Genomic DNA, 21,484 nt, shown 5'->3' with positions numbered 1-21,484 from the left:
TGTGAGCACTCTCTACAGGCAATTTAAAGAACTGCAACAGGAAGCCACATGGTCTTATTACTGTAAGAACACTATCAATTTGCGTTCTAGAGGTTGTATTTAGGCCTTTTCCACTGCATAGTGAGCCGTAACTTCAGATGTTTCCCATGCCACGGGTAAAAAGATGTGCTTTCTTAGACTGACCATTTTGAACTGTTGTTCACATACTCAGTAAGTGGTGCAACTTTGCAACCCATTTTTCTCTATATATATCTATATATATAGATATATATAATCCAGTTGAGAAAAATGTGTTGCAAAGTTGCACCACACCAATAAATATAAACTTTTTTTCCTATGATTATTTCTATTGATATACTTTACAGCTTTATTATTTGAAATTCTGTTTGGGGATGGACTAAATTAATATTTGGGGTGCAATATGTTTATTGCTTTCCTGTGCTGTGTATTAGACCTGCATAGGAAATCCTTTGTCCCCGCTGTCACCAGAAAGTTCAACACTTCAGACAAAGGCAGTGGATCATGACGCAAACTTAAATCTTAAGTGAATACATTAATGAGCTACTGGACAATCTGAATTTCAAATGTCAAATGTCAAATGTTATTTATATACCCCAATATCACAAAAAAGTATTTCTGAAAAAAAAAACAGTTCTGCTCTGTTCCCCAGAAATTGTCTGCACGTTTTGAAGGGTTAAAAAGGAGGTGATTTCCACCTGCTGTTGCAAAAAAATGTATTTTATTTTATTTTATTTCATTGTTGACACTCCCATGTGACAAATCTTGTCATAACATGATATTATATTTTATTTATTAATTTTCGTTTTGTCAAACACATGACTCTTGCTGTGTAGTCCAACACACACAGGTGAGGTCCTGCTGGCTGTTATTCGCTCCGCTACAGTGGGTGGCGGTGTGGAGCTCAGCTTTATTGAGGCAGGGGCCGGTGAAAAAAGCGAGGAAGACTTCACAATAATATTTACAAGTGGCCAAACGTGAGGTAAGTGTACCTGTTTTTGTCAGGGTTTGAACAGTACAAACTTACTCCAGATACACGATGGCGCTACATGAAAATGCTACAGGACGCGCATAAAAGACATTAATGAGCAGACAACATGCCCTGTATTGTTAGCTAGCTTGTAGCCTAGCATGTCAAATGACCTCTGACGTCGGGGGTTTTAAACGCTGCGTTTCTGCTTAAGTAAGAAAAGCTGCGGTCAGCTGTTCAGGAGCATGCACTTTAGCTGAGGTCATGATGTTCACAGACGTTTTCCATTCAACTCTGGCAAGTTGACAGTCTCCCAGTGAAGCAGTTGTGCCGGCTGAATACAGGTGAGGGCTCTTGTCATGTGATGCGGGAATTAGACATGAAGTCCTTGTTAAAAATGCAGGGGAAAGGTCAGCGATGCCCGGCTCTCAGACAAAGCTGCTGGATTTAATAATTGACAAGTTGTCTTGGAAAACAGCAAACTAGTCTGCAGGAGACAAATCAGCCCGCGATAAGAGGTGTCGTGTTACTGTCAGGTGATAGAGTCATGGTTCAGAGCAACAGTACAATACTTATACAAGTTTTTGTGTCTAAATAGTTAAAATTCTCAACATCTATTCAGGAACTATTTCACTGATCTAATCTTTTTCTGTCCTCTCCTTTCTTTCCAGGCGCCTTGATATCATGCTGTTGGTGGAGAGCTGAGAAGTGCTTTTCCTGTCATGGAGGCTGTAGTGGACTTCCTCAGTGTATTCCACATTCAGGCCAGTGGATTGCCTCTGACATTCAGCCTCTTCCTTATCTTTCTTGGTCTTCTCTACTGGTGAGTGAATATTTTAAATCTCTGTGTCTGTTTATGCTTTTGCAGCTGCTGCGGAAAGGAATCAGTTCAATCTGCTTGTAAAATGAAGCACGCATTTTTACACACATGAGGAAACTCTAGAAAACCATCAGGCAAAAGCAGAATATTGAGGAAAATGCTGGTCTGTACTCTGTACTGTGTTTGCCTTTTATTCTTTTCATTCATCACTTTTTAATAAAACTCTGTGCTGTATCTTCTAGGTATTCAATCTCCCCGTTTTCAGTCCTTTCTCGATGTGGCATCAAACATCCAAAGCCAGTACCTTTCTTTGGCAACATATTCATGTTTCGCCAGGTAAGATACGGCTGCACTTTCCATAAAATTTTGATGTACCTCTGATTCTCCTACTTTTCTCTTTACTGTTAACCTAAAATGTGTGGATTATGAGACATTTTAACCATTGATGTGAGAAAAATCTTCCTTCCAAAATATTGCTGTGTTTCATGAGATTTGTTCGTTAAAAAAAAAAAACACTTAAATGCAGCAAGATTTTATGCACATATTTCTATCCATAGAAACAGTGATTGTGGTGGACAGCCAAATACATATTGGCCTTTTACATTATAGCACAACTTTCTTTCCTGTGTTTAATTAAGCATGGCAACAAACAGTAAAAGCCTGTGCTGAAAATAAACTTTACATGTAGATTTATTTGTATAATCCATCTGAAGACTTCATTTTCAAACACTTCTCTCTGTCTCTGTTCATTTGACAGAGGTAGCAAAAGCCTATTTGTCTCACACATCAACAGCATGTTGAGCCAGAAATATTTTTCCTGCTTTTCCTTTGACACTTCCCACATGTACAGACATGCAAACAAACAAACCCACACACAGTGCTTCATCATGAAGGCTTCATGCACATTCTTACAGCCCACACACATACATGCTCCCCTTAATTTATCATTCCTCTCTCTGTGGCTTTGATTTTTAGTCAGGGATAACAGGTGAGTTTCAGTGCTGGTTCCTTTATGATGTTGTCTGTTCACTGTTATATAAGCAGCTTTTAAAGTGGCATGTAAAAGAGTCATGAGCTGCCACATTGTTTTCCTTATCTGCAATTTGCATGAAGTTAACTTTGTTCTTTAATGTTCTTTTCAGGGTTTTTTAAACCCGCTCACTGATATCATAAGGACACATGGCAGAGTTTGTGGGTAAATAAAAAAATACTTTTTACATCAACATTTAATAAAATCATAGTCTAAATATTTTACAGATTTGAATTCTTCCACATTGTGAAATGAGATGGATACTTACTAGGTAAAAATGTAATGTATGTTAGCAGCATTAAGATTATGTGATTCAAATGGGTCTCTGCTTGGTGTGTATTAGGTACTATTTGGGGCGCAGACCAGTGGTGGTGGTAGCAGACCCCGACATGCTCAGACAGGTGATGGTCAGAGACTTCAGCACTTTCCCAAACAGAATGGTGAGAACATTAATCAAAGCAAAACATGTACATTATTCGCTTACTCATGATTGAAACATAAGCTTCAGAGGCTGATGTTAATGCCTTTACTCTCCTGTTCTGCTATACAGACTATTCGCTTTGCCACCAAGCCCATGACTGATTGTCTGCTCATGTTGAGGAATGAACGCTGGAAGCGAGTGCGGAGCATCCTGACCCCATCCTTCAGTGCTGCCAAGATGAAAGAGGTGACATATGAATGCTCAGATTAATTTGTTAACCGATATTTGTTACAAGACTGTTTTTTTACTTGTATTCATATTGAGTGGAGGAGTTAACATTCTAACTCTCAAGATTATTATTATAAATGTAACTGTAAAATATTCACAACATAGCATTCATAACATTTATGAAATTTCAACTTGTATAAATCATGATAATGAAGTCACAGCTTTTTACATAACTCAAGTTTCAATTTGGTGTAACTATAGAAGAGTGTTTCTTTGGAATTCAGGGTGAAGCGTGTTGGCCTTGTACTGCTGATAAAGACGTCTAATTAATTTATGCCGACTGCTTTTCATTTAGTAAATATAGCAGATCTGTATAATTCGAGACAAATTCCCTGACTTGATCCCCCACAGTGCATCAAATGCTCATCTTTTAATTATTGAAGCAGTTACTTTATGTGTATTTATTGATATTTCTCCTACCAAGACCTTTTCATTTGCTTGGTGTGACTGTGATTGCTACGTTTCTAGAACCACATTGACCTTTTCCTTATTTTTCTGGTATTTATGGACCAATATTTACATAAAGCGATATTGACTTTCCATATCCAGACGTTTCAGCAGTTATGCCAAGTGTCGGTGTCTTTTCTTTTTTCTCATAGATGGTTCCACTCATCAACACAGCCATCGATGCCCTGATGAACAACTTGAGTGTGTATGCTGAGTCAGGAGAGGCCTTTGACATCCACAGGTAATCACACACACAATGAGCATATGCTGTTAGTTATAGTGTCTTTTCCTGTTCTGTCTCATATTTTTGTTTGTGTGTCTGTCTTGCAGATGTTTTGGCTGCTTCACCATGGATGTTATCGCCAGTGTGGCATTTGGAACTCAGGTGGACTCTCAGAACAACCCAGATGACCCGTTTGTCCGCCACGCTCAGATGTTCTTCTCCTTTTCTTTCTTTAGGCCCATCATGCTGTTCTTCAGTCAGTCCAAAGAATTACATATTTTATAAGCACAGACCACAAACCTATAGGATTTACTATCCTGTTACATAGATTCAAAATATGAGAGTATGTCACAGAAGTATCTGGAGCGCCCAAATAATATCATGTGCACATTTGCAAAGTTGGCATTTCAGGTTGTGTTACACCAACAAATCTGGTTTGTGTATGCAGTTGCTTTTCCTTTCATCATGGCTCCACTGGCGGGACTCATCCCCAACAAAAGACGGGACCAGATGAATCAGTTCTTCATCAACAGCATTCATAAGATCATCAAGCAGAGAGAGGAGCAGCCTCCTGAACAGGTGAATCTCATAGATGTTTGATTATCTTTAACTGCAACTTGTGTGTTTAATGGCCTCAAGAGGGATTATTTATTTGCATTTTTTCTGTGTACTCTCAGCAGTTTTCTTCATGGATACAATTTCTGATGTATAGTTTTTTAAATTAATGATTATTTTTTTGCCTGCAGAGGCGTCGAGACTTCCTTCAGCTGATGTTGGATGCTCGAACCAGCAAAGAGTCTGTGTCTTTAGAACACTTTGACACAATGAACCATACTGACGAGCCCGATCACAGGAACCAACGAACGCAGCCATCGAACTCGGATCAGGACAATAACAGTATTCACCCAAACCCACAGGAGCCACACACCAGGCGTCCTCAGAAAAAAATGATGACTGAGGATGAGATTGTGGGCCAGGCTTTCGTCTTCCTCCTGGCAGGCTACGAAACCAGTAGCAACACGTTGGCCTTCACCTGCTACCTCCTGGCCATTCACCCTGAATGTCAACACAAAGTACAGGAAGAGGTGGATGAGTTCTTTACTAGACATGTGAGTGTATTATTTAGTGGTTTGATCTGATCTTGTTTGCTTCATATAGTTATGACATAAGATGACAGTTGTGAGCAGTGACAGGTTTATCTCGTGCTACCTGTTGTTGTAGGAGTCACCAGATTACACAAATGTTCAGGAGCTGAAGTATCTGGACATGGTTATATGTGAAGCTCTGCGCCTCTACCCTCCTGGATTCAGGTAGAGGAGGACATTTAAATGAGGATACTTTTACTACATTGACCCCTATTATAGTAATAATGATTAGAAAGAACAAGACTATAAAGTACTCACAAGGACTAAAGAAGGAAAAATGAGCTGAGGTCTATTAAACATGCAAGGTCATTCTTTTCCATGGCATTTTGTCCAACCAAGGTTTGCACGAGACATCGACAATGACTGCGTGGTGAATGGCCAGTTGCTCCCTAAAGGAGCAACGCTGGAGATCCCGGCGGGCTTCCTCCACTATGACCCCGAACACTGGCCGGAGCCTGAGAGGTTCATCCCTGAGAGGTAGGAGGCTGCTAGAGTAGTTCAGCAGTGGTTACATCCTGTAGCGAAAGCCTTTGGAATTAACATGTTCATGTGTCACATGTATAAACCACCTTGAATCTTTGCATTCTTCCCTAAGATAAATGCAGTACATTATTTTGATACTGATTGAGTCTTATTCACTACTGCTTTACATTCATTCAGAAATCTAACTTGTTGTTGCTCTCCAGATTCACACCAGAGGCCAAGGCCAGTCGACATCCATTTGTATACCTGCCGTTTGGGGCCGGTCCCCGGAACTGTGTGGGAATGAGACTCGCTCAGCTGGAGATCAAAATGGCTTTAGTTCGTCTGTTTCACAAGTACAGCATTGTGGCCTGCTCCGAGACAAAGGTGGGTTGGATAGTTAAAACACTAAAGACAGCAATCTAATAAACATGATTTTGAGTTTTAGAAACAAAGGAACCATAACTGTACTTTACCGTTGTCCAGGGTATAGCCATTTACTCAAAGTATCTGCTGAAGTGAAAATGGAAATATACTTGCAGAGAGGCAGTCCGACAGTGAATACATTTTAAAACAAAATGTCTATAGAATCTGTTTTCATTTGCATCTGTCAACTTTCCATCATACTACACATATGTATGTTTATCAGTATCATGAAAAGGAGAAGATCATAATCATAGAGTTAAAGTCCATCTACAGTAGCAGCAACAAAAAAGTCAGAGCTGTTAATAAATTCCTGTTTTTATGGTCATTTCATGGGTCACAGTTGTTTATATGTTTTACCTACATGTAACGATCCAAGAAGATTAGCTATAGGTTTCTGTATTTTCACACACCTGTCACAAAGGGGTAGTGTTGAGGCTAAGGCTGAACTATATGCAAAAAAAATGGAATATGGTAATTTTTGCATTTAATTTTCACTGTAAAAAATAAAAAGAATTATGGATATGATTTATGATAAAATGGTGAATTTTGCTGGGGTTTGTATCAAACAGCTGGAGAATATGATCTGTAGGCCCGGGGATCTCTGTAGCACTACAGTACTTCATTTATAATGGAATGTCGTGACATATAACATATACATCCTTTATCAAAATTGCAGCTTTGGATGTTACACTCAGCCATGTTAAAATTTTGGTAATATTTTGATTAATTGTTCAGCCCTGTTTGAGGGGTGAATTATCCAAATAAAGTGTGACCAAATTAATGTTTTTCCTGCCAGTATATGATTAATTATAATTAATTATTAATTGCTTTTATTAGACATCTAAGATTGGTGTAATTTTTTGTGTAACAGTGAACTAATATAATCTGCCAACTATTTTCAGTAATATTTAGTAAAGAAAACAATGCTAAATCTGAAAAATACGAATCTGTATTAAAAAAGTTCTTTCACATATGTTATTCTTCTCTTTGTGCAGGTTCCTCTTGAGTTGAAGTCATCGAGCACTTTAGGACCTAAAAATGGCATATTTGTGAAAATCACAAGAAGGAATGTTGGAGGAGGTCAAGTGAATTCTCCACCAGATGATTAGAAGTGTTCATCTTCTTGGATTGTGTGAAAAGTTACAAACCATCCTGTAGGTCCATGTTTTGACAGTGACGCAGTGTGTGTGAGCAATTTTCTGGATCTGTAATTCCATTGAAATCAAAATATTTCTATAGATTGTCTTAGTTACAGTGCCCTGCGTACATTGATTATTGTGCTCATCTAGTGCCTTTTTTTTTTCTTGAGTGAGCTGGAACGTTGTATGACTATTGCTTTGCTGTAATGACTGATGACGTTAATGCAGACATGTGGTTGGTCCAATCGGGTGCTGTGGAGAACACAGTGAGGTCCCTCTGAAGGTCCCTCCCTGCTGATGGCTTCATCAGTTATTATAGTGATGGAAAAAATGTGAACAAATGCAGAGGAACAAACAAAAGAATAGGATTGTGCTCTACTTAAAGAGAGCAACTCTCAGCCAGTTACCTCAGTGTATAGCAATACGGCTAATTTTGAACAGGCCACAACAGCACTGTCATAAAAGGTTTTTATTTTCTCAATTAAAAGCTGCTATTTTATACTAAAACAATTTCTCAGTGCATATTAGGTTTGTACGTGTTATCACTTTCCTCTTGATGATGTCATTCATTATTCTTATTAAAAAACTTAACTATCTCTCATGTTGGTAGCTAAGTCTGCTCCATATTGAATTTTAACTAATTTGGAATGATTCTGAGTTTGTGAATTTTATTCTTGCGTGTATGCATTAAGCGAGTTACTGATGAATTCAAATGTTTGTGAAACATGAAAATGTGTATATTCCAGCGACAGGGATCAAAGACGATTATAGGCAGAGGACTGAATGTCCCTGTTTGAATGGTGAACATAGAAAATGGGTCAAATGTCACTTGTATGTAACCAAATATTGTAACATAATGATGCACCGTGTGGGGTTAAATAATTACACAGACTATTTGAATGGCATTTTGAAATGTGTTTATTACACAACAATCAGTGAATTACCAATGAAAAGCAGTACTATTTGTTTGTATACATTCTAGAGTGCAAAAATAAGTATTTTCTGACAAATTGTAAATTCATCAGGGCCCACTGTAATAATCATGCAAGTTTTCTCATACTTTACACCTCACTACTTTTCAGAGGGAAATACTGTAAATATCAGTTTATAGAAAATAATGCTTAGTCAGAGATCAAACCACCCAACAGTATATAAAGTAGTTAAAATTAGCTCCACCTTAACGTGGGGTGATTTTGCTGCTTTTACTTTGATACTTGAAGGATATTTTATTGATAAAACGTATGTGCTTTTACCAAAGTACGATTTTGAATGCAGGACTCTCTAACATTTTGTAAAGGATCTAAAGACTTCCTCCACTGCTGTTAAACTTCACAAACATTTAACAAAGCCACGAGATGCTACTATTCAGAGTGAAAAGCATTCCATAATAAAGTTTTTCCCTGACCATATCAGAAAAGGAAATACAAGTAGTAGGATTTATGAATAATCGATAACATACTCTGGATAAATCTGTTGCTTTTCAAAGACAACGTAGATGCTGGGGTTGCTCTCGCTGTCAACACAACTGTCATAGAGGGTTCTGCCATCTTTTGGTGGCGGTCGGACAAAGTTGCTTCTTCCCCTGCTGTACTCCCCGACAAGGACCAGAGCAACAAACATGATCTTGTTCTGGCTTCTTTTGATGCTGGCGTATCTGTCCGAGTAGGAAGCATCTCTGGCAAAGTAGCTCCCTAACAAATGAGGAAGTGTTAGTGTTGACACACTTTAAAGGAGAAAGTATGATGGCTTCTTTTCTACTGCCACAGTGAAATATGGTGGAGTTTACCGCTCCATACCAGAGCACAGTCATTTTGAAGACAGGACATATTTCTTCTATGGCTTGTCAATATTGCAAACTGGATACTGTATAGTCATAGTATTACTGGTTAAGCAGCTGAGGTGTCTTTACTGTACCTTTGCCGTAGGCTGTGCCATGGACACCGCACATTCTCCAGTCAAAGTTTTGCTCACAGATGGCTTCAATCAGAGACTCATCTGTCCCATGGAACAAGTACAGCTGATTCACATCTGTCCCACCATTCCTGACCTTCATCTGGTCTTTCTGCCTGAACACACAACATAAATAATTTTCATTTAATCATTTTAGCTTTTGTGCATATGGCTCACACATCTGTAAGGTTAGTACAAAGCTAAAGCCAGCAGCTTATTAATTTAGCTTAGCGTCTCTTATCTTAGCATAAAGACTTAAAATAGGGGGAGAGAGCAAATCTGGCTCAGGCCTTAAGTTAGCCTGGCAACCACACCACTTCATGAAGTTACTGTGCCAGGCCAAGAATGAGTGTAGCACATTAACCCTGTGAACCCACCATGTGTTATTTTTATACAAATGAGAAGTAACTCTCATATAAGAACTGGTAGGCAGATTTTGTTGTTTGGACAGTGTTAGCTCTTTTCCTCTGTTTGGGTGCTAGCTTCTTATTTAAGTAAGTGTTATGTTCTTTCCTACCTTTTTGCAAGAAAGCAAATAAGCTATCATGGCAAGAAAAGTATAAATTTAATAAAACAGTGATTTACCATTGAAAGACTTTCCATAGCGAGGGGTTCTGGATCCTCTTGATGCTGTTTATTTTACTCTGAGGCAAAGTGCGCTTAAACAACATCTCAATCATATCATGGTCCTTCATAGATTTGGAGAGGGGTACAAGCTGAAAGATAAGAGTACAATGCAGATAAACAAGTCATTAATGAAGAATATAAATATTTATTCAGTCTTAAGGAATAAAACGTATGAATCCATTCTGTAAAGACACCTTGTATCCAAAATCAGGTAGGGCACTCTTGTCCCAGTGGGATGGGACACTTTCCACTGTGGAGGAGCTGGAGCTGGGCGATGATGCACTGCAGAGAAGACAAACATAAAGTAAGAACTGTCTGAGTGGTGAAGTCACTTGATGCAGATATTCAAACAAGTAGTGTGACAATTGCAAGGACGATGCAAAATCTGTCTATAACTGGAAATGAAATACCTTTCCAGCTTGACCTTCACATCATGAGCAGACACAAAGCGAGGCCTCCTCCTGACCTCTCTCTTCGTTTTGTATTTTAAGTTCTCTTGATACATTTGCGGTGTTCCTGGTTTGCCTTTGAAGTTGAGAATATACTGCTGTTTGCCAGCACCGAAAGGAATCTCTGTATCTCTGTCTGCCAGGTACACATTCTCCAGAGTTTCAGAAGTGACAGAGGCTGGTGTGTCACCATCACCCTAAAACAAAAAGCAGAGAACAGTCTAGCAAAGTTAAGATTTTAAATTTGCCAGTGATCAAATGTGGAAAAATTGATACATGAAGAGTGAAGAGGGGAATTTAACAAATCTAAATCTACTTGTTCCTTCAAACAGGTACTATTAAGCTCTTAAATCTGACCTTTCATCTGATCATCACAAAGACACATAGCGGCATTATTTGTACAAGTCTGACTGACCTGTCCAAACTCCAGCCATTTTCCAGTGTCATCCTTCCAGTACCAAAGCCACTGTGTTGTAAGAATGTAGTGAGGGGGCTTTGAGACAGAGGAGGCAGTGGACAGGCGACGAACTGGAGACCCTTCATATGTCATCGTCTTGAAGTCAACTGCCTGCACGATGGGCTGTGCGGAGCTGAAAGCGAGCAGCATATGTGCAGTAAATCAGCGAAATACCTCATGGGGAGTAGATATTTATACATATTTTAAATAATGTGACTGATGGAGTTTAAAGTATTATTTTCTCTACAATATGTTTATGAACTACAAAACTGTGTGTGCATCTCTGTGGTGTGTTTCATTCATGCACCTTTGAAGACCAAAGAAACTGAAAATCCCAGAAATGGGCAATGGCTGATCCATGTTTGTGTCACGTCCTGGGTCACAGTAGGCCCTCTCAATGTCCTCCATATTAGGCAATTCCTTCCAGGTCACACCATCGCTATCTAAAACCTGCCATCTGTAGGGAAGGTGCCAATGGACACGAACACACTTCTCTGCGAAAAAACACAACGATACAAAGCGCTCGTTTAGGCAGTGGAAAACATGTAGACATTTTTTTCTTTTCTCACTGATCCACACATACAACATGTCTTGAGCAGTTATGGTACTGTACATGTGACTTGTCAGTTCTACCAGCAATATTGTTACCATTGAACCTGCAGTGTCTGCGAATGAAGTAGAGGCAGATTTCATTCCTGTCAGCATCACTCGTGGGTTTAGATGGACAAGAAGAACTGGCAGGCGATCCAGGGTTGCTGTGGGAGGGTCGCTGGGTAGCCTGGTGGGTAACCTCGTGGGAAGGCTGGTGGGGAGGCTGTTGAGTGGGGATTTTCACCTTTGGCGACACTGCAAATGACACACATACATACATGCATACAATATTTTATGTAGAATAGCACTCTGATCAGATGACAAGAAAATCAGAGAGTAATTTTTCTATAAAAGTAATTCTTTACCAGGAACAGGGGGAGCCCATTGACCCATGATGATGAATTTATTTCTGTAGATCTCATGAAGGTTACTTAAATTCTCCTGACTGAATCCACGGAAAATCTTCATTCCTTGTGCATCGATATTATGGGCTCTCTTACAAGAACTGCCAAACTTACAGTCGCCCTGGAAATAGTGCAGGCAGACGTGAAGCTTGGTGCAGGAGATGCCGAACCTGCAGGAACCATGCGCACCGTTGCCCTTGTTGTAATGTGGGCATATCTAGAGGGGTGTAGAGAGGAGGATCACCACATCAGATCAAAAATGCATCACAGTCAGTTCAGAAAAATACATTATTTTCTACACCATAACAAGAGACAAAACCTACCTCAGGAAGCAGATATGGATCATTCTGCAGTAACAGCTGGAACAGCTGTTTTTCTGTCAAGTCCTGAAGACCATATTTCTTTAAGAGCTCTACGTTGTATGGAGATGCCAGACTATGCGGATTTTTACACTTTTGTCTAAAAATGACAAAAACACTTTGTCAGGTAAAGGTTAGTTATACAGAATTCACCCACTAAAATAAGGCATATCTAGTATCTGTAAATACACAGACCTCTATTTACAAATTTCCAGTCATGTATTATCACAACTGATCATGGTGGCTGATAGCCAGGTGCCAACCTGTTCAGAATTATCATATGTGGGCTACACTTTCAGTGCACTCATTAGTATACACAAGTGAACTGTAGAGTGGCTTAGCTGGGAAAAATGTCGAGGTCACTTAACAGAATGCATCATTCTCACAGCAGATATTATGGCATGTCATAGCAGGAAAAGCACAGGTGTTATTAATAGCATAACTGAGTTCCTTTCAGGTGAGTTAGTTTCAGCCAGGTATTGTTTCTGCCGAGTCACTGAATGCTTTATGTAACTGAGGCCTTCAATAGAAATAAGTTCCATTTGTGATTTTCCTGCTAGGGCAAGTCAAATGTCAGCTGTGGTCTATTATTGCCATCTTCTGGACTTGAATTGATGCATGCATTTTCTTTTAAGATCTTACAGTGAGAAAAAGAAGAAGAAACGAGTTTTTGCAGTGATTTTCACATTTTTTTTCACAGTGGCTCAAACAGACTAACTTTTAGACACTTAGGTTAACATTTTCCTTCTAATATTTACAGTAGGTATACACATTAACAAACGATCTCCTGCAGGATGGTTGTGTCACGGTATGTTTTTCAGTAAAATGTGTCTGATCAAAATACTTTAACAGAACTACGCTTGGTGAGAACCAGGAAACAAGTGAAAACCGTGTGGGTACTTGGGCCTTTAAAGTTTAAAACACCTCAAACGTTGCTTCTGCTGCTCTCATGTCAATATTTTTGCCTCAACAAAGTGTTTTACCGACTGTTTCACCAACTTTTCTAATACGCTTTACCGTGCCATTGCAATGAAGAGCGCTGCTTGATAAGATACAAATGACAAATCCGCAAAACAGTCGCACAGCAGTACAGCAGCTACTTACCCGAACGTACAGTCCCCGCAAACGAAATACCTGCACAGGTGTAAGCCATCGCACCGGGGACACTCTCCGGGCTTTTTCTGACAGATCCGCAGACTGGTTTTAGCCACCACCAGACTATCCGGGTTGATTATCTGACCACCGGTCGCCTTCTCTCTGCCTGTCTTAATGGCTATTTTACCGTCGTCGTACAGGACACTTCGCAGGACTGGTTCCGCAACAGTGAAACTCTGTGCGAGGGTCTCATCCAGGTGCTGGAAGTCCAAACATCCCCGGTGGTCGCACAGGGTCTTAATGACGAATTTAGAGATGACTGAAGTCATCCTCGAACGGATTTCACCGCCCCCCCCCCTTAGCTAAGCAACATTTAGCTACCTCTTAAGAATGGCTGCCCTAGCTCTTCTTAGCGAGAGCGATCCCTGGTTACGGAGAAATGAAAGTGAAACTGAAAAAGAGAAAAAGAAAAATGGTAGGAAAGAACAGTTGTAGGCCTGCCCCTAAAACGATTCTTTCTACTTTATTAAAAACAACAACAACAAAAAAACAACAACAGCAACACTGAGTTTTGAGGGGTGATAGTGACAAAATAATAATAATTTATATATTTTTTAAAAATATATAGTTTGTACTCACAGGTTAAGCCAATGCTTAGTGATGTTGTTAAATTCACAAGCACTTGAAGGCAACACTTGCCTATAGCAACCACTGCGGTCGTTCAGTGTACCTTAGCAACCATGGAGGGCGAGCTGTCGGTGATGGAAGAAGAAAAAGGGAAAGAGGTCACACTAAAAGAGCAAAAAGAACTCCTCTACGACCGAGTCGAAGAGCTAAAGTAATGGAAATAAATATTCGAGAACAGCCTTTGGTAAAAAAAAAAATAGTTAAAATGTGAAGTTTGTTAACCTAAAGTCGCTTTTATTAGCTTACCTATTCTGTGCAACATGCTAACGTTGGCTAGTTCTGTCACTGAGCAATGTGGTTATAGTAATCAAATATTACTAAAATATATCTATATCCGAGAACCATTAGTTAAAAGCAGAGGGCAGAATACAGACGAAGTCTAGTTTGAATAATGTAGAGGCATGGCATGTTAAATACACTTTGAACCTTCTTTCTAAGCATTTAGATTGAGGTTTTCCAGCTGGAGCAACCAAACTTATAGCTTTGAACATTTTCCTTGGCTGACTGAACCTTATTGTTCTTCACCTCCACCAAAGGTGTTCAAATGCGGCCCTCCTGGCAGAGAATGACATGTTTGATCGGTTCATCAGCCGCCTGGATCCACAGGACCTGGTGTCCCAGGGTGGGAGAGAAGGTGTGGGGGCAGCAGGAGCCTCCCAGCTGGAGGGTGGGGTAAGTGAAACCCACTGACAAGAGCTAAATAATCGAAACTGGTGTCTGTTTTTATTATAGATTTCCCAGTGGAAATCAACACAGGGAGGGCAGACTTTGCTCATTCTGCACACACAGAGACAGACAGAGGCGTACACTATCTCAAGCTCAGAATTTAAAACATAATCAGTGAGGAACAAACTCAGTGTTTTTTTTTTTTTTAGGCTGAAAGAGTGACAAGTCATATTGCTACATATCAGTAGCCATTTATGTGGTTTCCTGTCACCATTTTGGGATTTGCTAAATTTAACAGCATAATGATGGTTTAATGGTTATGATAACATGTTAAGTGTATTCGTTCAGATAGGCCAAAGTGCTCTTGTTATTTTTTAAGATCCTTTGTAATACCATGCATTTTTTTATGCCAGTAAATCTTGAGATTTACACAGAAATTATTTTAATTCTGTTCCAAGGGGGAAAAAAACTCCTTGCACTGTACTCCTGATAGACCTGCATAATTTTGTAAATGTGTGTGTGTGTGTGTGTGTGTGTGCCTTATCAGGGCCACGGACGGAGGCGGAGGTCTCGGTCCTATGTATCAGATCGACTCCGGCAGCTGACCTTGGAACAGAAACTTTATGTGGCACGGAGGGAAGTAACAGAGACACAACAGGACCATGAGAGGCTCAAACAGAGATGTAAGAGAATTCAGGACAACTACAAGGTTAGGTTCTAACACACCCACGCACAAACTAAAAAAAAATGCAAATGTATATTCCTCCTCATTGGTTCTGCTTGCCTTTCCAGGCCTCTCTGAAAGAGGCAGAATTGCGTATAGCAGAGATCAGGAAGGCCAAGAAAGAGTTTGAACGCAAACTGATCAAACCTATGAAGGACAACAGATTGGAAATGAGGGAGCCAGAGAAGGTGCTCCAATACACTGAAGACAAATTCAAGGTAGAACTCTGGTTTGGTATAATGACATCAACCTGTGCAAAGCAGTATTTGAATAGATTTTGAAACACATCTGGATCACTCATTTTAACTCAGCTTACAAAAGATATTACACTCTTGGCTGTTTAAAATAAATGATTTGAATTTATTTAAATATATGCACACTTCTTATAGTTCAAGGATTGTCTACCATTTTCAAATTCATAGATGTTGATGTTAAATAGTGATATAGTGATTGCATAGCTTTTGTAACTTATAATGGAAATGTTCCTACTCCACCTTTCAATGCCATATTTAGCATCATTAGCATTTTGTAGTTGAACCATTATGCTGAGCTAGCCTCTTATGGTTCCCAGCAATAACAGGGAAATGTCAAGCATGCTAACATAATTTTTTTGTGTGTTTTAGTACAACAATTCATTCTTCGTGTTGGAATAAATGTGATAAAAACACACACTATTCATATCCCTTTAATGGGAAGGATATAGGGCTGGGATATTCCGTGACTATTACTTTTACTCACTTTTTTGTTTATATTTGCTTTCTCCAATACATCATTTTCCTCCCTTTGACCACATTGGCTTCTCTGTTCACACATAAAAAAAAATGAAATAAAAAAAAAAAAACCCAAACAGGTCACTCAGTTGGAGAAGTTAAAGCTGAACATCCAGGCACTGAAGGTCCAGGAGAAGAGGCTCCAGCAGCAGCTTCAACAGAAAAAAGAGATGGGAAAAGCTGAGTATGAGGTAGAGAATGAAAGTGAGGGTACATACAGAGAGGCTGAAGCAGAAAGTTGAATGTGTAGTTTGTCAGTTACAATGTTTTGCAAGAGCAACAACGAATCACATTCTGTGATCAGAATTTTGTAACAAGTGTTAGTTAATTAGTTACATGCTTGCAATTATTTTCTTCAAAATTTTACCTCTTCAGTGTGAGTTATTATTCCCTTTATTTTTTCTAGTTGACAAATGTAACAGTGTGTGGTGCTGTGTTGTATCTAGGAAATTTTCCAAGAGTACAACGAGCCAAGAATTGACAAAAATCTGGATGAACTTCAAGTCAACAGTTTGAAAGTACAACGTGTCCTCAGTTCACACAAGGTGACTCGTTATCATGTTGCATGGCAGAGACTTTTCTAGTCTAATTTAGTGTGGACATTTGGACCATATTCCACCTTAGCATTAAAGTTGATCCTCTTCATCTTGTATGTATGTGTGTGAACAGGAGAAGCTGCAGAGTGTGACAAGGAAATCTACAGAGTTGAGCAATGACATCAGCAACAGGAAGCAGATGCTGGCAAAAATTGAGGAGGAGATCCAGCGTGCTGAGGAGGTTTGTTATTAGTCCAAAGACTGGTCACTTTAAGATCGACGTGGCCATGAAAATCAGATTTAGTAATAGGTAGATGGTTTGGTCCACTGGGTACCAAAGTGTAGCAAAATAAGTAGCATTAAATTATATAAGATGGACTAAAACACATCAGTAAATCAGTTAATACTTGATTTCCCTCCCTTTAATTCTTCTTTAAACTGTACTTACCGTGTCTCCTGTTCCCTTTGTGTGCTCCATCCCTTCTAACTTTTTCTCTCTTCAGGAGCGTTTAAAGGCAGAGGCCCTAAATCAACACCTGCGCTGCCAGATGTCAGATTATCAGGCTCCTGATATCACGGAGTACATGCATGTCAAGGACAAACACAAGAAGCTGCAGCAGAGGATTCACACTTGGGAGAGGAAGGTTGGGATTGCTGAGGTAAATCATAATAAGAAGTGCAGTATCTTTTTTTTCCACTTTTATCATATCACAGCATGCCTCGGCCCAGCTGGGGAAAAAAAAACTGTTGTGTGACAATATCCAAAACAAAGGACTCTTTCTTTTCTGTTTTCACCAGATGGCCTTGAAGACCCACACTAAAGCCTGGAGCAAACAGAGGGCCACTCTTACTCCTGCAAACAGCGCTGTGGCTGGAGCGAGGTCTGGGGAACACCAAATCCCAGTTAAGCTCCCATACATAGCAGAACACGACACATAGAGAACAGAAAACCAATAGGATTCATTAAAGAATGAATAGGTGGAGGATGGAGACTGTGCTACAGTAGCAAATGCTGTTTCACATTTCACATAACCCTAACCCACACGTTATTACACATTTGATGATTTGTCATAACAATTTGATACTTTCTTGTAATCTTTGTTGGGACATATAGAAAATAAACAATGTACTGTTAAAGGTTTTTTCTCATATTTTTTTTTCAGTTGTATGCATTATGAGAAATATTTTTATCATGCATCATGATAAAGAATTAATTGTACAGATGTTCTGTAAATGTAAAAACCCCATCAAGCCCAAAATACATTAAATAATAAAAATAACCTCATACTATACTGATTAGTATACCATGATTAAACTGTACTCAATCCAATACACAGCATTACCCATACTTGTGTTTCTGATGGTCATATATTTTGAATGTAAAGTTTGCAGAGACTCCTCGGGTGAAGTTAATATAAAAAGTGGGGGGGAAAAAATCCACCTCAGAATCGACAAACTATTTACTTTATTAGAAAGAAATCCTTGGAGGTATAAGCCCTCAAAGAACTCTAAATGTTATGATGTTACATGCCATATATACAGTTATATACATAAAAGTGCAATGTCACAATGGGTAAGCTGTTTATTTATTATTAATTCTGTCATATAACTGTTTGGAAAATGGCATCATTACTTATTCATGTATCTTCTTCCTGCACTGCATTTCCTCAAAAACACAGCATCTGACATGAAAATGCAACAGGACAGAATGTCTGAAGTTCCTCTAAAACATTTTCAAAGGCACTTTCACAAGTACATACTACAGATGTACGTAACATCACAGAGTAGCTTAACGCCTACAGATGGCATAACTGAGTCCTACTGTTGATGATGTTACATAGTGACAAAAGCATTTTATACAACTGGCTTCATACTGTGGGTGGAACACCTGCATCTCTGGATATTTATTCTACATCATTTGTTCTAAATTGAAGTCATTTCTACCCAGAAACTCAACAAAGATAACAACAAAGATTATAAAAATAATGAAAGTTAGTAATTCAGAAATCAATTAACTTTTGATTATTACACACACAATATCTGTCAAGTCAAAGATAATGTAAACCTGCTGTTAGAGAGCACTGCTAACTCATTGCAAACCAAATCTCTTCTAAGTGTTATTATGCTAGCCAAACATTCCCCAGACATGCACCCAATTCTGTTATTTCTACAGTACAGAGGTTACTTAAAAAAGACACATACAGGGGTGCAGTCACACAGTTGGAACTCACTGTTTTATGGGGCTATTGCATTTTGAAATTATTACTGACTGACACGGGCTGTTCGTCGCTGATTGTGTGAGACTTCCTCCTGTTCCACATGTGCAGTTTCTGTGTCACTTGTCAGACATTTGAAGCGTCATCTTCCACAAATGCAGCAAGTCCACAGAGAAAGCCTCAGTGTGAGTCAGAGAGCAACACAAAAAAACACGTAATTGGCATTCTCAGCTGAACATAAAAACAGACCGGAGGGACTCGGAAGCAAGCAGCTGTTTCCAAAGACTTTGACAAAGAAAAGCAAAGGAAGCAGGGTGAGCATATAAGGAGGCTTTTACACTAACAGTCATTAGGTCCATGGCTACCGGCAGCACTCCCACAGGGCGCTGCCTTGAGTCTATACACATCAGTCAATATGAAGAATGCCTACATCATATATGGAGGGTCAACATCCATGCTTTACACTTATACAGCCATGTCTTTGGGTAGATAAAGCCAAGCAAGGCAGAAAAGAAGCTATGGCATGTGTTTCATACTGTATAATACCCAATGTGTTGTATATACTGTAGGTAGGAGATGATTTGTCATCGTAACTTTTCACACTGCTGCCCATGGGTTATACAGATGTAAAGGCATAACTAATTAGGCATATTTCATCCTTTCATCATGAGTAACTGATGTAGGAATTCAAGAATGCATCGAAATGTTCAGTTCATAAAGAAGTAGTGGTTTTATCCAATAGTCATATCTTGTTGCAGGCAAAATGGAAATATGTTCAAATAATTTTGAGCAAATCCAGCACAGAGGTGATTTCTGAGACACAACTGACAATGGTATGCCTTGCCAAAGAAAGTTACAGTTTACACGCTAGAGGATCAGTACTACTAATTTTTTAACAGAGTACCATGAGTTATTGAGGACTCTCCAGGCCTGTTATCAGTCCAACCTTCATATCACCTCTGTCCAGGTAGTCACAGCACCTTTATAATATTTAACATCTGAAATCAGTTACATCTCAAAGTCACTAAGGCCTTTGAAGCAGTTCACACCACCCTCAGGGGCCCTCCAAGGTCCTTCTCATCAAGCTCTGTTTCAGGTTCAGTGGTAAACGGAGGAGCTACATGCACCATGTTTTGTTCAGAGTTAGACAGTTCAGGACTGTCTGTAAACTAAACTAACTAGTATACATTTTCTAAAACATTGAGGGAAGCCTTTGTGATTTGTTGTTTGAATTAAAAAAAAAAAAAGACGTTTGTTAGATATTATTAACCTAAGCATATTAACACACAACTGTGTATGTTATCGACAAAAGATTTGCCTGACTGACAAATCTGTCTACACTGTAACTCCAACACCAGTCTCTCTAATCCAGCCAGAGTCCCCTTTAGGATCTTGTTTTCAGCTTCAAAACACTACTATGTCTTTTCCTGTCCAGGTCAATGTATCTTACACACTCTTGGATATTATTTGCAGTACATCTATTAAGTCTAGACACTGTTAGCATTATGCAACCCCCTGGAAGTTGATTGAGAGTTTTTGTTTTACATCTCTGGTTCCTGTCCCAGAGGTTACATGGTGCAGGACTTGTCCAGGGCATCCTGAGGAGCTGTAGCTGGAGGCTGTGGGGCCTGGCTGGACTTGGGCAGAACCATGGGCTTTGGCCTCAAGGCAGGGGGTTTGAGCTGCACCCCCATGCGGGGCGCTACCACAGGCTTGAAGGTGCTCATAGTGTCGCTGGAGGAGCTGGTGCTGCGGCGGATGGGTGGCTCAGTGTTGGCAGTGGACCTCAGCATGACGCCATGGATGGGGCTGAGGGACTCGCTGGAGCTGGCCGGCGTGGGACCCCCACCGCTGCTGCCGGAGGTCTGCCGCTGCTCCAGGGTGTCCAGCACCACGTCAGGGGCGTGCTTGGCTGAGCTCTGCCGCTCCAGCTCACGCAACTCATTAAGAGCCGTGTTCATGGTTTCTTCTATGTCCTGCAGGGGACAGAGAGAGTGTGTGTGTAAGAGAGGAGAGAGGATATGAAAGGATGATGATGACATAGGTCAGAGAGATGAGTGAGAAAGAGGAAGGTTGGGGTTAAAAATCAGAGAAAATTAGAAGATAGGGTAGATGGGAGAGAAGAGAGGGAATGAAAAACAGGATGAAATAAACAGAGAAGACAAAAAGGGCAGAGACGGTAGAGTTAGGTACGTAAGAAACATTTATCAGAGGACCACAGTGACAGTTATTCAAGACCAAGCATGCACTACACATACAGAGAGTTAGAGTACTACTTTGCACCAGCACCTCTCCCTCTGCATGCTAATGATTTGGATAGCAAAGGAGATGCAGAGATGACAAGATATGTTCATCTGAGCATGCTCCCTGTAGGCAGACAGACAGCCCAGCACAGTTTAAAGTGCTCTCTGTGACCTCTGCTTTCAAACCGAGCCTCTAAACAAACAGCATTAATGGCTCTACTATTCAAAAATATGTGACAACACCTTCCTATCAGCGATGATGCAAAAATGAATGTCTGCTTCATGACAAATTATTACCAGTCAGACATTGATATATTTTGT

At 39.8% G+C, this 21,484-nt stretch overlaps 4 protein-coding genes across 10 annotated transcripts in view; 2 read left to right on the top strand and 2 right to left on the bottom strand.

Moving 5' to 3' along the window:
- Positions 1-878: 878 nt before the first annotated feature.
- Positions 879-8,294, top strand: tbxas1 (thromboxane A synthase 1 (platelet)). Of its 3 annotated transcripts, none has more exons than XM_071504804.1 (14): positions 879-1,000; positions 1,660-1,811; positions 2,051-2,144; positions 2,951-3,003; positions 3,182-3,278; positions 3,389-3,505; positions 4,147-4,235; positions 4,325-4,473; positions 4,666-4,796; positions 4,964-5,326; positions 5,439-5,527; positions 5,702-5,839; positions 6,049-6,211; positions 7,246-8,294. In XM_071504804.1, the coding sequence occupies exons 2-14, from the start codon at positions 1,711-1,713 to the stop codon at positions 7,357-7,359; spliced, it is 1,698 nt and encodes a 565-aa protein (XP_071360905.1). In that variant the 5' UTR covers positions 879-1,000; positions 1,660-1,710; the 3' UTR covers positions 7,360-8,294. The 3 variants fall into 3 exon arrangements, with proteins under 3 accessions (XP_071360905.1, XP_071360912.1, XP_071360919.1); XM_071504811.1 differs by lacking the exon at positions 879-1,000 and adding an exon at positions 1,070-1,332; XM_071504818.1 differs by lacking the exon at positions 879-1,000 and adding an exon at positions 1,398-1,524.
- parp12a (poly (ADP-ribose) polymerase family, member 12a) lies at positions 8,290-13,778 on the bottom strand. Of its 2 annotated transcripts, none has more exons than XM_071504784.1 (11): positions 13,331-13,778; positions 12,191-12,326; positions 11,829-12,084; positions 11,521-11,718; positions 11,180-11,366; positions 10,831-11,005; positions 10,377-10,612; positions 10,161-10,248; positions 9,925-10,055; positions 9,304-9,455; positions 8,290-9,080 (listed from the first exon to the last, which is right to left on the bottom strand). In XM_071504784.1, the coding sequence occupies exons 1-11, from the start codon at positions 13,648-13,650 to the stop codon at positions 8,827-8,829; spliced, it is 2,133 nt and encodes a 710-aa protein (XP_071360885.1). In that variant the 5' UTR covers positions 13,651-13,778; the 3' UTR covers positions 8,290-8,826. The 2 variants fall into 2 exon arrangements, with proteins under 2 accessions (XP_071360885.1, XP_071360893.1); XM_071504792.1 differs by having other exon boundaries at positions 11,982-12,084; positions 13,331-13,772.
- A 258-nt stretch (positions 13,779-14,036) lies between these two features.
- On the top strand, positions 14,037-17,841 carry cfap263 (cilia and flagella associated protein 263). Its single transcript, XM_071504829.1, has 9 exons — positions 14,037-14,159; positions 14,545-14,680; positions 15,222-15,383; positions 15,467-15,616; positions 16,249-16,359; positions 16,615-16,713; positions 16,838-16,945; positions 17,208-17,363; positions 17,503-17,841. The coding sequence occupies exons 1-9, from the start codon at positions 14,062-14,064 to the stop codon at positions 17,641-17,643; spliced, it is 1,161 nt and encodes a 386-aa protein (XP_071360930.1). The 5' UTR covers positions 14,037-14,061; the 3' UTR covers positions 17,644-17,841.
- A 311-nt stretch (positions 17,842-18,152) lies between these two features.
- Positions 18,153-21,484, bottom strand: part of srgap1a (SLIT-ROBO Rho GTPase activating protein 1a) — an 81,184-nt gene continuing 77,852 nt past the window's right edge. For 2 of the 4 annotated variants that reach the window (XM_071504742.1, XM_071504752.1), the window contains exon 22: positions 18,153-20,896. In XM_071504742.1, coding sequence (XP_071360843.1) covers positions 20,489-20,896 — 408 coding nt within the window. In that variant the 3' untranslated portion in view covers positions 18,153-20,488. The remainder of the gene's footprint in view (positions 20,897-21,484) is intronic. The other 2 variants (XM_071504773.1, XM_071504763.1) reach the window with 2 other exon arrangements.

Source organism: Trachinotus anak, unplaced genomic scaffold (assembly GCF_046630095.1).
Source record: "Trachinotus anak isolate AG129_WGS33_773 ecotype Australia unplaced genomic scaffold, CSIRO_AGI_Tana_v1 ptg000002l, whole genome shotgun sequence".
Taxonomy (NCBI): domain Eukaryota; kingdom Metazoa; phylum Chordata; class Actinopteri; order Carangiformes; family Carangidae; genus Trachinotus; species Trachinotus anak.
Note: the sequence above shows the minus strand (reverse complement) of the source record. Positions and strands in the feature narration are given on the sequence as shown.

Excerpts from the sequence above, each read along its gene's own strand:
- tbxas1 (XM_071504804.1), top strand. The coding sequence starts at position 1,711 with ATGGAGGCTGTAGTGGACTTCCTCAGTGTATTCCACATTCAGGCCAGT. Across the intron at positions 3,506-4,146 it reads GTGCTGCCAAGATGAAAGAG|ATGGTTCCACTCATCAACAC; the intron begins GTGACATATGAA and ends TTTTTCTCATAG. Across the intron at positions 6,212-7,245 it reads TGGCCTGCTCCGAGACAAAG|GTTCCTCTTGAGTTGAAGTC; the intron begins GTGGGTTGGATA and ends CTCTTTGTGCAG.
- parp12a (XM_071504784.1), bottom strand. The coding sequence starts at position 13,650 with ATGACTTCAGTCATCTCTAAATTCGTCATTAAGACCCTGTGCGACCAC. Across the intron at positions 11,719-11,828 it reads ATGGGCTCCCCCTGTTCCTG|TGTCGCCAAAGGTGAAAATC; the intron begins GTAAAGAATTAC and ends TGTCATTTGCAG. Across the intron at positions 11,006-11,179 it reads AGTTTCTTTGGTCTTCAAAG|CTCCGCACAGCCCATCGTGC; the intron begins GTGCATGAATGA and ends GCTCGCTTTCAG.
- cfap263 (XM_071504829.1), top strand. The coding sequence starts at position 14,062 with ATGGAGGGCGAGCTGTCGGTGATGGAAGAAGAAAAAGGGAAAGAGGTC. Across the intron at positions 15,384-15,466 it reads GAATTCAGGACAACTACAAG|GCCTCTCTGAAAGAGGCAGA; the intron begins GTTAGGTTCTAA and ends TTGCCTTTCCAG. Across the intron at positions 16,714-16,837 it reads GTGTCCTCAGTTCACACAAG|GAGAAGCTGCAGAGTGTGAC; the intron begins GTGACTCGTTAT and ends GTGTGTGAACAG.